Source organism: Leopardus geoffroyi, chromosome B1 (genome assembly GCF_018350155.1).
Source record: "Leopardus geoffroyi isolate Oge1 chromosome B1, O.geoffroyi_Oge1_pat1.0, whole genome shotgun sequence".
NCBI classification, from domain to species: domain Eukaryota; kingdom Metazoa; phylum Chordata; class Mammalia; order Carnivora; family Felidae; genus Leopardus; species Leopardus geoffroyi.
Genome location: NC_059327.1, coordinates 198,402,613 through 198,421,195, shown reverse-complemented (window position 1 = coordinate 198,421,195; position 18,583 = coordinate 198,402,613). Strand labels below are relative to the sequence as shown.

At 48.3% G+C, this 18,583-nt stretch overlaps 1 protein-coding gene across 1 annotated transcript in view; it reads right to left on the bottom strand.

The window, feature by feature from the left end:
* Positions 1–18,583, bottom strand: part of CLNK (cytokine dependent hematopoietic cell linker) — a 164,159-nt gene that overhangs the window by 79,228 nt on the left and 66,348 nt on the right. Inside the window, exon 3 of the mRNA XM_045474547.1 lies at positions 5,572–5,643. Coding sequence (XP_045330503.1) covers positions 5,572–5,643 — 72 coding nt within the window. The remainder of the gene's footprint in view (positions 1–5,571; positions 5,644–18,583) is intronic.

Sequence of the window (18,583 nt, the reverse complement as noted above, 5' to 3'; positions counted from 1 at the left end):
GTTTGGATGGTGTGTTTTTCTGGTCCCGTAGAGATGGGATTTGTTCCTGTCTCCAGGGTCAAGCTCCTGGCATGGAGTTTAATTCCTGATCCACCCCTCGGGTGTGATGTGTATGGTCCCCTCTGGGTCTCCCCAGGCACCCAGTGCTGGAGCAGAATTGCGCATCAGATCCCCTGGGGAGGGGGTCAGGGTGATTTCACCTGCCAGTCCACTCCCTGTCCCAAACCTCCAAGATTAACCGGCTCGGTGACATTTCTCACCTTAAGCACTGCCTCTGACATTCAGAGACAGCAGTAGGCTAAAATTCTAATTTTTGGAAGACCGTTGATACGGGTTGCTAACCCGATTTTTAACATAATCTAGAGAGAAATGAAAGTGACTCGGAAGTCCTAAAGTCATTGCCTTCTTCCCTCTGTGTGGCTGTCTGAGCTGTGCTGGTTGACTGTTGCGCCTTACATAAATCGTTTCACCAAATGTCTTGGCAACTCTTGTTGGACAAGAATCTGTATCCTGACGTTAGGGCTAATTACGGAATGTTAGTGCAAATGGGACCATGAACTGGCCCTTTCATTTTGTCGCTGGGTTGACCCAAGCCCAGGTTAAGCCCCCGGGGGAGCTGGTGGTTGCACGTTTATAGCACAGCCCGTCTGCAGGCAGGGCTCGCCCTCCTTCCTCTCCAGCACTGGAGGGAAGTGCAGATTGGCGTCAGGGAGCTTTAGAGGCTGAGGTCCGGAAAGCGGTGTGCTTAGAGAGTGGGGAGCCCGCAGGGGCGGACTAGAAGGCCTGTGTGGTCCTGGAGGCACGTGGGGCTTGGTAGGCTGCCGGATAACGCTCCAAGATGCATCGCAGGGAGGCCATGCGGGGGCACGTGGGATCTACTGGCAAGGGAAGGACTCGGGCATAACAGTCTCAGCAAGAGGCAAGGCCGACCTTGACAGTGGGTGTTCCCCTAGCTTCCCACGTGGCCACCAGAGCCCTCCTCTGCTCCACTGGCACCCATTCAAGGTGGAATCAAGTCCACGCTCGTATTTAACTAGTGAACGAATGGGCTCCTTCTCTGTTAAAGGAATCTTTGATTATTTGCACGAATAAGTCAACACTCATATTTAACTAGTGAACGAATGGGCTCCTTCTCTGTTAAAGGAATCTTTGATTATTTGCACAAATCTTCCTCTTACCAATTTTACTTTTACACACACACACAAGCCACATTTGGGGGTACGCAGCTCCCTGAGGGATCCTGGGGAAAACTCTGGAAGTGTGAACGTTCTCACCTCCCAGGACCCTTTGGCCTGGGGGAGCCCTGCCCCTCTCTACCTGCTCAGGGGCTCCCCCTTACTCCCCACCCCCCAGGACCGGTGAATCTCCCTGCCTCTGAACACGCCGGCATTTCTCTGCTCTCCCAACACAAGAGGAGAGTCGAAAGGCAGCGTGGAGTTAGGCATTTCTTACTTAAATCTCATTGTTAAGCCTTCCTGTGTTTTTTCCTTTCCTCAACTAGGTTTTAAGTGGTCTGGGGACAGAAAGCATGTGTTGTGAGCTGTGATCACTCTCATAGGAGCCATCCACGTCCCTGACAAATACCGAGAAATGAAAACAACAATATCGGGGTTACGTCACAGAGGAGCGGAGAGGCAGCGTGGGGTGACCTGGGTGTCCAGCTTAGCTCGGGCGGACGACTCCCGAGTCCCCGGCCTCCACCCTCTCCCCTGGCCTCCCCAACTTACTCTCTTCTCTCTGCTTCCCTCCTGCTTGCCTTCCGGTAGACGTTCCTTCTGTCACCTATTTAAGTATCCAGCCTGTGCCAGGCACGGGGCATCGTACAAGCCAATGGCCTCCCGTGGGTCCCTCCTGCCCTTCTTCCTCCTGTCCCTTCAGCAGTGTTCACTGAGCATCTACTAAGGGGAGCTCCTCGCGGGCGAGCCCAGGAGGGGGATGCGGCACCACACCACGGTCCACGCACCCTCTGTGAAAGCACTCGGGCCCTCTGTAACGCTCTCTGCCGGCCACATCTTGCAGAAAGATACTCCCCTTTCTGCACAGCGAGGCGGACCAGAAGGAGCAATATTCTTATGGGTCTGTCGGCGCCATGGACGCCCAGGGCAGCTGGGGGCAGGCAGGGGAGACCAGAGAGGTCAAGAGTAACAACAGCAGGGGCCTTTGCCCCATCTGTCTCCTGGGCAGAGGGCTGCCTGGTGGGAGGCCCGCAGGGGGTTTCCCAGTGTGGGATCAAGGAAGATGACCGCTGGCCCTCCTGACCCCCGAGGAGTTACAGCCACCTGCACCTCGTCCCTGGGGAACGAACTATTCTACCTTTGTTGGTGGCCAAAGGGAACAAATGGATAGTGACCGAGGTGAGCGTGGGACACGGGAGCCACAGTATCCACCGCAGTGCCGTGGTCAAGAATGGGGAAAGAGACTCGCGCTCGGAGTGTGAAGGCAAAGCTGGGGACCTCGTGGGCCAGCCCTTAGCCTCCCGGACCCTTGGTGCCCCCCAGGCTCTGTCACGGCACGTGGCACAGTGTCTCGGGGTCTGTAATAGAAGCGATTACGTTCTGCCCCCCACCACAGATTGAACATCTGAATGGCAGGGGCTGCGTCTTCCTCTCTGGCTTTCCCTGTCCCCAGCGCACTGACGTCTCCCACCTTCCTCCTACCCCTGCGCCCCTACCTTGCGTCTTCTTCCCTCCTTCCTGTTCCCCGGAGGCGGTGGGTAGGGGCAGGGTGAGTGCTGGGTGCAGAGGCCGCCTCTCCAGCTCCGAGGCTTTGCACCTGTCAGTAACGATGCTAAAAGGGAGGCCGTCAAACGTGAGTGGGCACCGGAGTCACCGGGAGGAGTGTTTAAACACAGGTGCCTGGGCTCCAACAGCTGAGTGTCTGATTCAGTGGGCCAGGGCCTGAGACTCTGCATTTCTACGAAGCTCCCAGGTGGTGTGGCTAAGAGGCTGTGTCAAGGATGTGGACGTTCTTCTCGGGAGCGTAATGCTCACGCCCCTTCTTCGCAGCAGAGAGTTTGGCGCGAGCAGATTGGAGACTCATGGGAACAGAAACCGCAATCCACACGTACATGCCCACGAAGCAGAAAGTTGTGATCGCCGAGAACTCAGAAATGGCACTCGATTTGAGGTTAGACCCTGAATCGCAATCCAGCTGGTCCCAGTTACGAGGTCTGTGACTGACCGAAACGGTAACCTTTCTCAGACTCTCTTTTCTCGTCTATAAAATGGGACTAATAATAGCTACTTCAGAGCATTATTGTGAGGAGTAGATGCCAAAATTCCTTCCGCGGGGGCTGGTACATGTCCGGCATTTAACTATGGATTTGAGTTTGGACCCGATTGGAAAACACGCGTCAGTAGGTTTCTGTTTTCTACACATGTGGGGACACAACGCGGAACAGAAGTGGAGATTGGAGGTTCAGCCTGATGAATTCCATGGCGTGTTCTAGGACACATTCATACCAGCAGTGTAGACAGGCCTTGGGTGGTGGATATGGATGCAATCCTGTGTTTTTCTTGGATCGATTTTGGCTCGGTCAGGACCACCCGGTTTATGGGTTCACGTGGGGCTCTGCGCTCCCAGAGTGGAGCCTGCTTGGGATTCTCTCACTCTGCCCCTTCCCTTGCTTGCACGGAATCTCTCTCTCGAAACCAATAAAAAACATTTACAAAAAGGGAGACTAATAAGACTGTGAATATGGGGATCCAGGCAGACGCTACCTGTTACACACTTAAAATAGTGCCTCGCCCACGGTGAGCCCTCACTCAGTGAGCGTTCGCCCTTGTAATTTATTGAGAACCTGCTATGTTCCAGGCAGGCTACACAGGAACTACTTTAATAGAGGGGTCAGTGGGGGACCAGGCAGCCCGCTCATTCAGTTTCAGATTCCATTTCTGAAATCTATGAGGCGCTGAGATGGAAATGGGCTTGTGAGCAGGAGGTCGCTGGGTGAGTGAGCAGGTCAGGTGACCTTGAAACCCAGTGCCCTCAGGCCGCTTCTGTGCCCCAGCGGCCTGCCCCCAGCACCTTCCTTCCCGCCGCATGCAAATGCTGGTAATGGTAATTTGTCCGAAGAATGAATTAATCAGTGCGATAGTTATTAAAGTAAGATAGTAGACCCAAATATGTAGTTTTCAGACATTTCGATTTTATATATCTCAAATACTAATTTATACGCATATAATACTTTCATTATAAAATATGCAGTGGTACAGAGATTTGTATGCATATGGGACTTTTTTTTTTTTAATTTGGGTTTATAAATGGTTTGGAACAGGTTGCAGAAACATTGTCTGTTGCTCTTTTTAATATATCTTGAGCATGCTATGACACATCCTGAAATAATTTGCTGCGGAAAAAAGCCCTGCTCTCTCTCTCTCTCTCTCTCTTTTTTTCAAATGTAGCTGTAAATATTACTTTGATGCACGTAATTGCTGCAACCATCTCCATTTGAAGGAAGGCTTCTAACCCTTCCATCTCCCATCTCCTGCTATTGTCAAGAAATAAGAAAAACTGACTTCAAATGCATTATTCAAATGTATTTAATGTAAACATTGAAGAAGCCTGAGAACAGCCACAAATTTTGCTTTGCTTCATGTGGTTTTGACAATGTTTCAAATATGCTGTTTTATAGGCATCCATTTACTCTTTTTAGGGAGAACAGTTCCTCAAGTCAATCTGACGACGCTAAGAAGGTCCCCGTGCCAGGCACATAGTAGGGACCGGATGAGCGTTGGGCGGTTGACCCAACACTCGGTTGCACCCGAGTGCAAGCGCATTTGAGTGCAAGGAGTGTGGTATACCTCGCTGAGACCCTCGCGTGACTCTGGGCAGAGACACTGCTCCGTCAGGGCTTGGGCGAGGGAGCTCTGGGGGGGACCGGCAGCCCCTCTGGGCATCAGGGTATTGTCCAGGGTCTGGCTCCTGGTCAATGGCGGAGGTGGATTGGGCATCAGGATGGGAATCTTGCCATTTCAACAAGCGAGCCCCTACGCTGAGCCTTCAGACGTGGCGATGAGCCCCTTGGAGGTGGGGCTTTGTCTCTCTTCTCTGCATATTCCCTAGCCTGTGCAAGTCCCAATGCCACAACTGCTCAGTAAATGTTTGCTCAGCTGAAGGACAAAGAGAAGCGTCCATGTGGGCACCTGGCTTCCTCGATCCTCCTTGCGGTGGTCTCTTGGCCCGATTCATCAAAGATTCATCATTAGATTGTTCGCCAGCCGAGAATGGAAACTTCCCTCTTGGTGGCTATCTCTCAGGCTGTGTAGAGACCTGGTGGGTGGTGCCAACAGCCCTGGTCTGAAATGCTGCGGATGCCTCGGGGCTTCTCAACCTTTACCTGCATCTCACACCGGCTGGCAATTCAACTCACATGAATTTCTTTTCCTTCGGGACCTCGGTCTCCATGTGACCGTTGACCTCTAAGATACCACTGGCAGCAATAACATTCTATCACATTAACATTGTGTGTGTGTGTGTGTGTGTGTGTGTGTGTGTGTGTGTGTTGGTCAGCTTGTTGCCACAGAATCAAACTTTTCACTCCCCCATTAATAAACAAGTAAACATTCTGACCTATTTTTTGGCAGACCGAAGTCCTGGAGTTTCAAATGACTGGAAGCTTCTTTTGTTGTCCTTCTCTTGCCCCTGGGATGAAAGCAAATAGATGGCAGTCAGGAAATAGCAAGAGGTGAGGGGAAAAAATTAATTAAGTGCATTCATTCATGGAAACAGCCACCCAGTCAGATTTAAGTAATGAACATCTCACACGCGATTCCAAATCTCTCTTTGCATTTCCATTGGGGTTTTAAAAAAATCTGCGTTTAAAGTAATGTAATTACTTAAAAATGTATATGTATTTTTAGTGTAAGAGCTTTATTTCACAAGGAGTGGGAGTGGGGGGGGTGCGGAAGAAGTGTCCCAGTCAGGATGAAAACGTGGGCTTCTCCCCCACGTCAGCAGGCTCAGTGTGGCCCCCTCCTCAAGCTGTGTGAGTCTCGTGACATTGCTCTGTGAAAGGAAGAGAATCACACCTTCGTCACGTGGTCGAGGGGAGGCAAGGACAAACAAGGACAGCGCTCCGGGGGGGCCCAGGAACGTTCTAGATGCCTCCTTCGCGAGTTGAATTTGACCCCCAGCTAGCAGACAGAACAGCATCCAGTGAAGGCAGGCGGATTACTTAGCAAGAGCAATTCAGATTCGAGTAATATTTATTGAAATTCTGTATGATTTAGATACTTTGCCGTGGAGTCTTCTGTGAAAAAAATTATTTTAAATTGAGTTGATTTGGTCAAATTCAGGAAGGCATTCGCTATCATAAACCATCACTGTGATGCATCCTTTCTTTCTTTAATTAGCCGCGCTTAATATCCTTGCATTTCTTTTGCAGGTATTTTGTGAGCTTTAGCAGGTGTTTCCTGGTGAGTTTCCTCTGCTAATGCTCCTCTCGTGAGCTCCGCTGACCCCCTCGTCCTGGTTCCCCCCACGTGGGGCACACTTCCTTCTCCTCGGTCCTTGGACTTTCTCTACTCCTAACCCCCTTTCTCTTCCAGATGCTGGTTATTGCCTGCCTTCTCCTCCTGCTTCTGAGCTCAGTGTAGGCGCCCGCCCCCCAGGGGAACCTTCCCTGACCTCTGAGACAAGCTCCTTCACCGACTTGTCCCAGTTGTAATTTTCCTTTTGTCTTAACTTGTAGCTGTGTTCGTGTCCCATAAGCCAGCTCATGCACCGTGCCCACCCCCCCCCCCCACCCCCCGCCGCCCCAGGGTAGAGATGCACGGGGTGGGGAGTGGGGGAAGGGGGGAAGGGGGGCTGTGGTCAGCACCTGACCCTCGGAGGCCCCTCGGGGGACGTGTGTGTGTGGGAGTGAAGGACTCTGGGAAATGCTTCCCGGTGCCTGGAGACCTTCCATCTAGGATTTTGTGTGCAGCCTACGGGCTGCGAAGTGATAAATAAAAAATTTAATGTTTGCATGTAGTTCGTCACGGGGTACATCCCCACAAAGCAAGGTGATGGTGTTAGTTCCGTATTTCACATTTTACTTTTTTTTCATTATTTCGTGATCGCAAAAATGAATTATTGTGTTATTTGATCTATTTCATCGCTTTCTATTTCTCTGGGGGAAGCTTGATTCATGTCTGCATCGGTACTCTGACTTCTAAGCTCTAGACACGGGCATCTATTTTCCGGACCTTCCTGTGAGGTTATCCTCCAGCAGACTTTCCCCCGTGAGCAGCCTCTTTGCTCACATAGTTTGCAAACCAGCAGCCTGGGCACTAAACTTGAGTCTTCTCTTTCTTGCCCCCATCACGCCACCTCCATGCTTTGGTTCCAGATCCCGAGTCGATCCCCTGATGCTTGCTAGGCTGCCTCTTCTTCCTCACCCCGAGGGGCTCTATTCTGTCTTTGGTTCTTTATATGTATTTTTCATGCTTATTTATTTTTGAGAGAGAGACAGAGAGAGAACAAGCAGGAGGGGCAGAGAGAGAGGGAGACACAGAATCCGAAGCAAGCTCCAGGCTCTGAGCTGTCAGCATAGAGCCTGAGGCAGGACTCAAACCCACAGACTGAGAGGTCATGACCTGGGCCGAAGTTGGATACTTAACCCACTGAGCCACCCAGGCACCCCATGTCTGTCTGTTTGTTTGTTTGTTTGTTTGTTTGTTTCTTTCTTTCTTTCTTTCTTCCCTGTTTTCTTTCTTTCTTTTCTTTCTTCTTTCTTTTTTCTTTCTTCCCTGTTCTTTTCTTTCTTTCTTTCTTCCCTCTTCTTTCTTTCTTTCCTTTCTTTTCTTTTCTTTCTTTCTTTCTTTCTTTCTTCCCTTCCTCCCTTCTTCCCTCTGTCTTCTTTCTTTCTTTCTTTTTCTTTCTTTCTTTTTTCTTTTTTTCCTCTCTCTTCTTTCTTTCTTTCCTTCTTTCTTTCTTCCCTGTTTTCTTTCTTTCTTTTCTTTCTTCCCTGTTTTCTTTCTTTTCTTTCTTTCTTTCTTTCTTTCTTTCTTTCTTTCTTTCTTTTTCTTTCTTTCTTCTCTCCTTATCTCTGGTCTGGCCCCTAGTATCAACCCCTTAACTGCCTTCTTGGCCTCTCAGGCTCCAATCCCCCTACTGTAAAGCAGCAGGGGTGAGCTTTCTCAGCAGATTATTATCAACTCACCTCCCTGCTTGAAAATCTTTACCACTTCTCCACAAAATCCACACTCATCCCCACAAGAGCCAAGATCCCTGCCCCAAAGCCTTCCCTCCCTCCCTCCTGCCCTGTCCCCCTGTCCGGGCCCCACACTGCCCTCTCTCCAGCTGTACTTTTGCAAGCCCCCACATCACTGATTAGATTATTTTGGGTGGGGGAGCCTCCTCTCTATCTGGCAAAAATAATTTCCATTCTTCAGGGTCTAGTTCGAACGCTAGTTTCCCCTGAGTTCTGTGCTGCTTCCTTTTTAGTACTTTTGGCATGTCTCTGTTTTACCATTCGTTCATTTGTTCACGAATCTGTTGATTCATTAGCTCCGCAAACAGGTATCAGATCTATTCTGTACCAGGCTGTATGCTAGGCAGTGGGATGCAGTTGTTAAAGAAGATGGATGGAGTCTGCCTCATGAATCTTGCCGTTGTTGGGGAGACAGGCCAGAAACAAGTAAACAAGCAACCTTATTTTATCATGGGGCCTTGTATCTGCCTGTTCATGCGTTCGTGTTCCCCTGGCGTAGGGGCTTGAGGGTGGAGTCATATCCTGGGAATCTTTTCTCTCCTAGCACACTGGGTAACTGACCTCAGGAATCGGTGTGTAAGATACCAAGAGATGCATCGGTAAAGAGTAGACAAACGACCTGCCCATCTGGGCTCATCCACAGCAGTGAGCTGTGCACTTAGTGTGCAGAATCCTGTGGGTCCCTCTGCCACCAGGGAAATTCTGACCTGTCCCTGCACTGAGAAGGAGGCCCTTGGTTTCACTATATCATGTCAGAGCATTTCTGTGCTCCTGCAGCCCATGTGACATTAGCCTACATGGCTTCCACTAGTCCAATATTAAGAGCATGGGAAAGATTCTGGGAATTTCCTCCACCTCTTGCGAGAGGCACATTAAGAATCCAACATCCTGAAAGCTACCATTACTTTTCCAGGTAATTTGCTTTCATCTTTTTAAGTTTAAGAAGAGAGTTGAAGGGCTCCTGGGTGGCTCAGTCGGTTGAGCGTCTAACTCTTGCTTTTAGCTCAGGTCGTGATCCCAGGGTCTTTGGCTCGAGCCCCTCATCAGACTCTGTGCTGAGTGTGGAGCCTGCTTAAGATTCTCTCTCTCTCTCTCTCTCTCTCTCTCTCTCCTTCTCTCTCTCTTTCTTTGCTCCTCTCCCCCCCCACTCTCTCTCTCTGTCTCTGAAATAAAAAAAAAGAGTTGAACTTAAAGTCTTTGTCTATTTTCTATTTACAGCAACCCTTGGCAGTGAATGGCAGGCATCCTTCTCAGCTCCAAGTACAGATGTGGAAACAGGGACCCCGAGAGAGCAGAAAGGGTCTGGTTAGAGTGACCAAGTGGGTTGGTGGCCAAGCCAGCGCTAGAGGTCAGGTCTCTCTGATCCCCTGCCAGGTCCATGCCAAATGCACAGCAGGGGAAGCCAGAACCAGCGACTGCCAGAAGCCCAGGGCCAGGCGCCTCTGAAGACAACTGAGGAATGGAGACAGAATGAGTGGGGGCGGGTGTTCCACTGCCCACAGTGCATTAAGGGCAATGTTAACAAAGTTGGCAAATAAAGAGCCGTTCACCTGGATAAGAAGTAGTTAAAGCCTATTTGTTTTTCAACTGCAAGCAAAGAGCAGAGGTTAGAAAATGGAGAGGTTCCCTCCCTGTTCCCTGCTCCCTCCCTAGTTGAATTTTGTTCCCGAACCTCCGGGAAAACTAAAATGCCCAGCCCCACAGGTTTCCTCCCTACCCGGTTTCTCTGGTTTAAATCATTCTTTAGGGTTCCAGTTTTTAGAGACACATGTTTTTAAGTGCACACCATTGAGAGAATCATAAAGCCTCAGTCTGCTATAGAAAATGTTATTAAGAATGTTAATCGCCGTAGGTCAAGATTACTTGCTTTGCATTCAGTTGAGATCTGACCTTGCAAGGTTCAGCATTCCCAAGTTGGCCATTGCATCTGTGAGCCTGGGGAAGATAGTTCTGTTCACGACCATAGTGGAAGTAGGTACGCATCATTTTACAAGGCCTCAAACATTTGGGACCAGCTGTCTTTCCTGTGGGCCACTCAGCCTGTCCCACCCACGTCGTGACATGAGTCACATCAACATTTTTAAACTGCTGCTCTATTGCTTGTCATTGATCCTAGTCAAGTGCCCACCAGGGAAGCACAGTTAATTCACTGCACAGGCACATCCTGCAAAAGTGAGAAGTGCCGCTGGCTTGTGGGGAAACTGAGGCACAGACAGCCAGTGGACGAGCCAATTAATTGTTCTTCCAAGCGTCTCACATCCTGCCAAAAAAAAGAGTAAGAGCACATCACCCCACAGGACCCAGCCTCTCTTCTTGAATATTCTCCTAGCACTTGAGGCTCAACGCTTTCTAGCTGTCTCTGATTTCCTTCTCCTCTTCTGTACCTCCCTCCTGCACGATCAGTTAACAAAACCCATCTGGTCCCCCTTCACATGTTTTCGTGCTCCCTCCTTTTTAAATATACCCTCAGAACCTGCCTTCTCCAGATTCCCATTGCTTTCTGGGTAGACCTAACCCACTTGATGGTTTAGAACTGGTAGACCAGTTCTCTGGTGGAATCAATATCTACCTGCTACAGAGGGTTGAAGGGTGTCTACCAAGAGGTATGTATATCTGGCACGTGTGGATTTGACTTAGGTTGGACAAAAGTTCTTTGAAAATGTAATCATGCTAAGGATCTTGAGAGATGAGACCCTCCGGGATTAGGGTGGGCCCTAAATCCAACGATGGGCCTTTTTGAGAAGAGAGGAGAAGAGAATATGTTAGGATGCTGTGTGAAGACCCATGTCTTCACATGGCAGAGTGAAGGCAGAGTTGGGCGTGATGCGGCCACAAGTTAGGGAACTCCTGAAGCCACCCGGAGGTGGAGGAGGTGAGGAAGGATCTCCTCTAGAGTCTTCAGAGGGAGCACAGGCCTGCTGACGCCTTGGTTTTAGACTTCTGCGCTCTAGAACTGTGGGAGGATACATCCATGTTGTTTTAAGCCACACATTCATGGTAATTTGTGATGGCATCCCCGGGAAACTAACACAAGCACATCTAACCTGTCTCAAGGAATGGGAAATAAATTGGGACCAAATCCAAATCAAGGCAAAGCAATCGGTGCTGTGATAAAAACAAATGAACAAACACAACAATGACAAAACATATGTTCTAGAAGGAAAAAGATGGACAAAACTGGTTAAGTCTTGCAGTGAGGAGGTAGCTTCCCCAAAGTGGTGAGTGAGGATGAACGGGTATTTGCCAGACTGATGACACGGTGAGCTAGGACGTGGCGAGGGAGGTGGGGGCAACTTATTTTGAGAGCTAAACACCTGCTTCGAGTTTTCCTGGTCATTCCCCTCAAATTTCTCATCTTTTCCTTCCTGTACTCCCAGCTGTACCCAATATGGCAAGGATATTCTGACCGGCACAGAAAGAGCAATTCCATTTATTCTGGGGTGAGACTACAGTTCTTCTTCTTCTTTAAATGTTTATTTATTTTTGAGAGACAGTGAGAGAGAGAGAGAGAGAGAGAGAGAGAGAGAGAGAGAGAACAAGCAGGGGAGGGGCAGAGAGAGAGACACACACAGAATCCGAAGCAGGCTCCAGGCTCCGAGCTGTCAGCACAGGGCCTGACATGGGGCTCAAACCCACGAACCATGAGATCACGACCTGGGCCAAAGTCGGACACTTAACCGACTGAGCCACCCGGGTGCCCCAGTGATACTACACTTCTGTTCATGAACTGTCAGATCAAGTTCAGTTTTTGCAGAAGGCTCTCATTCTATGCACCCACGGTGAACTTGCAGGCTTCTAAGAAATCACTCAAATTGCTTTTAAGCCATAATTGTCCTTCAATGACTTGTGCAGCTGGATTGTTGACTCCAAGATCACGAATGGTAATAATGAATACCCTAGAATTATAAGGATAATAATGACAGCTCAAAACTTACGTAAGATTTACTGGCTATCATTTGTCATTTCACACATCCTCACAACATCCTGTGAGAATGTTCTTACTCTGTTGGCTTTCTTCAACTCGTGTTCAGCTCATGCTCTATCTCCTCAGGAATTGATGCATGTCGGGTTCCTGAGGAGATAGACTAAAATGTAATCATGTAGGCATTGAGCTCCTGGAATCAGTCCCCAGTGAAGGAAAGAAACAGAATAACATTGGCAGAAGGAGATGGTAGGCTGTGCTCTGAGGCTGGCCTCGTGGACCTTCACCACTGTCCTGAGCTGTGGTGGGAGGTCGGGGCTTTTGTGCCCCTGGGTGGATAGTCAGTGGATGCGGGTTGTCTCGGGTAAGGCAAATTCAACCAAAGAAATTCCCAAAGAAGGTTGAGGGGGGACCTAGGAATAGACTCACATAGTCTAGTACAAAATTACACTGGCTTCTGACTTTTTAGTAAGTCTGAGGCCTCAGGCTCAAAATGGGCCTTGGCTATATTTCTCAGTAGGAGAGAGGAGAAATTTACAGGAAGGATAGGGACAAAGCAGAATGATTCTGAAGCCAGTTGTCCCCAGGGAAGGAGACTATCAGGTCAGAGAGGCGCTAATCTCCACAGAAGTAATGTGGGGTGGACACAGAGTCAATAGCACACACTTGTATTTGATTGGGCTTTGAATCTGGTTCTGCTAACCAACTAAGTCATAATTTATCTCATTATCCCTATTCTATGCACAAGGAAGGGCAGAGGTATAGTACCTCCCTCACGTATGGACTGCATGTGAGTGGTCATTTTCCTCATCTAGGACCTGATTCTTACTCAGAATGACTAAAGAATACCAGTAGCCTCAGGAAGGACAGTTGGCAATTAAAATATTTCACCCGCGACAAAATATTTCACCAAAGACAAAAAAAAAAAAATATCCAAAGTTGCTTGATTAGAGAGATGCAAATCTATGGTCCTGGAATTAAATGTTACCTCATTTGTTTGACACGGGTTGTTTCTTTTTTTGATTTTCTGATTTTTTTTTTTTTTTTGAGAACAACCAGCCTGTGATTATTCGTAATAGCTGAGGATACCAACATAGAGTGGTATCTTCAGGAGATTGAGAAGCATCAGCTAGAAAAACCAGAGAAACTACTGTTGATGGGGACTTTACACAGAGTAAAATTAAGCTATTCAATCATTTTGGTCTTTTTCCCAGCCATTTGTTTTGGGTGCTTGGGTGCACCGGGTGGTCATCCGTTAGGATAGGATCCAATCTAAATGCAGCGACTGCTTCCTTGGCTGCGAGTTAATTGCCCAATATTTTCCCAGGTAAATAGAATATTGGATTCCCACACGTCGTTTTGTTAGCAGGAAATTCAACTCCATCACCTAATCCAATACCTCGTAGGCATTAGAGATTATGTCATGGGACTTAACTCTAGAATTTTCTTCCTGCGTCTGGGGAATGGCTTTGAATGCTTCAGTGAGGTTCTGCAGAGTATATAGTGTAAGAACACGTCATGTCTGTCTGTGTGATATGATCTCCTTGGCCAAGTCAATTTCTGCCACTCTGCCTCCAGCTATAAGATGTTTGTTCCTCATGAGCATTTTGAAAATATTGACCAACCATAATCTACTGCTTTCCCTATATCAACATCAAGTTGACTGTAGAGCCTTGGAGTAGTTCTGTATAAATAGCACTGTCGTTTTGTTCTCAGCCTCTGAGAGATGAACGCCATACAATGGCATGGGTCTTCAACAACAGAAGTCAATCTAGAAAGAGTAGCTGTTTTATAGTCTCCTAGGATTCTAGTTTGAGTCCAGCCCAACCAACACGACCTCATATTCATCTGCACAGTCCTTTAAGAGCCATGACCTTCACCGTGCTATGCGTCACCCTTACTTTGTACCAGCACCACCGTGAACTTTAATTTGTGTGTCCGTGAGATTTCCTTCTCTTGTATACAATCCGTGAGGCTGTCTACTCCCTGAGAAAGTCCGTAGGATTTTTTTTTCTTCCTTATAAATCCACAGGATTGTTTTCTCTCCTAAAGAATTTATCAATTCTTCTAAAAAATGTGCCATATATATTTTTTTTTATCTATTAGTTATTTATGACTGTGCATCAATACGATCACAAACTTAGCAGGTCAATCAACACATGCTTATTATCTCACAGTTTTAGTGGATCAGAAATAGGTATGGCCTTGCTGGGTTCTTCGTTTTAGGGTCTTTTTTTGAGGCCTCAGTCAAGGGGTCAGCCAGGGTTGGAAAGCTCAATGGCTCAATTGATAGCTGGCAAGAGTCAATTTCTTACGGCCTGTTGGGCCGAGGGCCTCAGTTCCTTGGTGTCTGTTGGCTGGAGGCTGACCTCAGTTCCTTGCCATGTGGGCCTCCCTAACATGCCACTTGCTTCATCAAAGCATGCCAACCAAGAGGACAAGAGGAAGTCGCAATGTGCGGTAACATAGCCACAGAAATGACCACCCATTTCCTACTGTTTCCAAACAGCCACGGGCCTTCCTCCCACTCCAGGGGTGGGACTTATACAGCGACGGAGGTGAGTACCAGGAGACAGACAACTTGGGGGGGGGCATTGTAGTGTCTGTCTGCCACACGTAACGCCCGTTCAAGGTGGAAGCGTGAGTGAGATGACACTTTAGGAACATCGAGAAGAGTTTTTGCAAACCTACAGACCAGATCAGCCCGAATCTTTCTGCAGCCTGTTTTATCACTTTCTGTGACCTCTGCAAATGTCAGGCCAATTTCTGGAAGTTTTTCAGCGAATTACAGGAAGCTCCAGCCGAGACCAGAACGAACTGGCTCTCCAGCTCTTTTGCGCACCAGAGGCCATTGCAATGGCTTTTGCAGCAGGATGCGGTACTTCTGAGTCCCTTAAAGTAGTCCCCACATCAGTTGTCACAAACAACTTTTCCAAATGACTGATGCCCATTTTGTTTCTTCCGCTGGGGCCCTAAGCTGTGTGGGTGGGGTGTGCAAACTTGCTTCACATGGCAGATTCCTGCGCACGGTTCCTTCTAAACCTGGGAAATGTCTCCCTGAGCGTCTGGAAGTCCCATTTCTTGGGGACTTGATGTGCCAAAGACTAGATGCTGGATATCATTTATGTGCTTCACTGCTGAACCCAGTGTACAGATTTTTTGCCACACACGTTTTTTTTTTTTTTTTTTTCCTTTAAAGTTTGAATTCGAATATATTTATGTAGGACCTATACTCTTGGGGTCATGAAGCCCACCCTTCATCCCGGATATCTTACACTTTTCTATACACTGAATGGCCCCTGAAGATTTGAGCTGGTGACCCTTTCCAGAGGAATTTGAGAGGACAGTCCGTTCAATAATGAGTAGACTACAAAGAAATGTTTTAATTGCTATCCCTCATCTAGTCACACCTTAATAATGCTTAATTTGATGTGTCACCTTGGCTAGACTATGATGCTCAGTGGTCTGGTCAAACACCAGCCTAGATGCTGTTAAGAAGGTATTTCTTAGATGCGACAAACATTTAAATCAGTGGACTCTGGGGGCGCCTGGGTGGCGCAGTCGGTTGAGTGTCCGACTTCAGCCAGGTCATGATCTCGCGGTCCGTGAGTTCGAGCCCCGTGTCAGGCTCTGGGCTGATGGCTCAGAGCCTGGAGACTGTTTCCGATTCTGTGTCTCCCTCTCTCTCTGCCCCTCCCCCGTTCATGCTCTGTCTCTCTCTGTCCCAAAAATAAATAAAAAAAAAAAACGTTGAAAAAAAAAATTAAAAAAAAAAAAATAAATCAGTGGACTCTGAGTAAGGCAGACGACTCCTCATAATGTGGGTGGGCCTCACCCCATCAGTTGAGGCCTCAAAACCTGAGATGGAGGTTTCTGGAAGAAGAAGGAATTCTGCCTCAAGACTTCAACGTGGAAACCCTGCCTGAGTGTCCAGCCTCTGTCCTGCAGAATTTGGATTCACCGATTGCAATACAACTCTTCTATGAGTCTCCAGGCTGCTGGCCTGCCCTGTAGATTTTGGACTTGCCACCTCCCACAATCGTGTGGGCCAAGTTCTCAGAATACATCTCTCTCTGCAGGCAGGCGTGCATGTATTCTTTTGGTTCTATTCCCTGGATGACCCTATTATACTTCTCAAGCACAGAGTCGGGAACTGCCTCAAAACAGAGAGGGAAGGAAGGAAACGTAATTAACAGGTAGTAAGCGCCTGCCATGTGCCAGGTATCATACTGGGTGATCTAATTTAATCCTCACAACAGACCTCCAAATCAGATGAAGGCAACTCATGTTCTCATCTTACAGATGACAAAATGAAGGCTCGGGGCTCCAGTCAACCAGGCTCCAGAGTTGGACAGATCTCGGTGTAAAACCTGTTCCTTCACAGAACGGACTCTGCATGTAATGGACTCCACTGTATGCCACAGCGAGTGTCTGATGAACGGGGTAGAGGAAGGATCCCCGTAGGGTGCAGCAAGGCTCCCAGCTGGTTTCTGGGGAGGAGACCCAGGGGGTAGGGCCCTGGGAGAAGATCCCGTCAGGATGGCGTGGCCCCTGCTGTGGGAAGTTCTCTCTCCCTTGGTGCCCGAGTCATACTGGACTTTGAGCTGCCAACGAAGACACAACAGGAGCCCTTGTCTATGGGACGTGGCCTGATCACCCATCCGAATTGGCCCAGTGAACCCACGCCTAGAGACCCCATAGGAAGCGACCTTTGTTGGAAGGCACACACTGCTGACGAGGCCTGACTTCAGCCCTGCTCAGAGCCAGGCATACAGCAAGGTACTCCCTGAGTCTCTGCACACCAGGAGATCACAATCCAAGGACTCTGGGGGCTGTTCCTGCCTTGCCTGACACCACACGTATAGCAGAAAGAGAGGGGAGTGGTCTGCACATAGGACAGACTCATGTTCTGAAGCAGCTTCAGTTTTTTCTTTTTTTAATGCTTATTTTTGAGAGAGAGACAGAGCACGAGTCGGGGAGGGGCAGAGAGAGAGGGAGACACAGAATCCGAAGCAGGCTCCAGGCCCTGAGCTGTCAGCACAGAGCGGGACGCGGGGTTCGAACTCATGAACCCTGAGATCGTGAGCTGAGGCGAAGTCGGAATCGTAACCAAATGAGCCACCCGGGCGCCCCTTCCTATCTTTGTTGACTCCTAATCTGAAAGGCTACGCAGTTCCAAGACCATCTACCTGGCTCTGACCTGCTTTTCCTTTTTGTTCACAACTTTGCTGCATGTTGAATTTACACCTCGCCAGGAGGTAGCCCCTTTCTGAACCTTCTTCAGGCTCCTGGGATCCACTCGGGAGGCACTCCGCACTCTGGTTCCCCTGACTCAGAGAGAGGCTCTGGGTTCTCTGTTGACATGGATCCAGGATTGCCCCCTTCATGGTCATCACTGGCGTGAACATCTCCCACCCAAACTCTGACTTCCTGTCATCCCCTCACACAGAATGGCAGCAGAGGAAATATTTGTGCACGAGAAGATCCCTAGATGGAGGACGGACTCTCTTGAGGGAATTACTAATTCTCGTTTAGTAAGGCAGAAAAAGGAAGCAGAATATTCTGGAAGAGACCGGCTCTGCCTATGGGTTGCAGATGCAGAGTGGAGGGTGGGGTCTGCATTTAGCATCTTCCTTTTCCAGAGTTTTAGCCTCAATGGTTCCACTGAGCGTGAGGGTCAGTGGGAAGATAGATATCCTCTCCTCAAACCTGTTAAGCTTACAGATGAGGAAACGTGGCCCCAGAGAAGTGGTATGACCTGCCCGAGTTAACCAGACGCTGGCGGAGAAGGTTCCAGCACAGCTCCCGGCTCCCCCTGTGGTACCGAAGGTCTTTTTCATTTGGCCTTGGCTTCCCCAGTGCTTGTCTTCTAATTAGACCTCTTTGTGTGCCTTGTAAATAATTTCTCCTCATTTTCTTTTTAATCTTCTTGAGGCGAGAGAGACAAAGAAAGATAATCTAATTTAGCTCATAAGAAAGTAATCCAGAATCCTTTATGTCCACTTTTCAAGAAACCCCACAAAACCTTTTTCCCATCTTGCCTTTTTGTTTGTTTGTTTAAATTTTGATTCAGCAAAAGGAAACAAACGAACCAAGAAAAATAGGAGTCTTACAAATCATCTTTTCAAATGCTTTCTCTCTCTCTCTCTCTTTTTTTTTTTTTTTTTTTTTGTCTTGACTGTCAGGGGACTGAGCTTCTAACAGACCATCAGGGTATGTAATGAGCAAATACAATAACAACAGTGAATTACCCTTTTTGTACAGCCAACTATGTGTTCATAATGGAATTTAATTTATAGATGGGCATGCCTGAAAGATTCTGGATGTGGATAGAAAACGACATGTGAAAAGCAATATGTGTACTTTTAAAAAATGTCTCAAAACAAATGCTTGGTTTGTGCCTGCTCAGTATGCACCCAATGAAAAGTCAAGAGTAAAAGGGGACATAACTGACCTTCTGGGTCTGC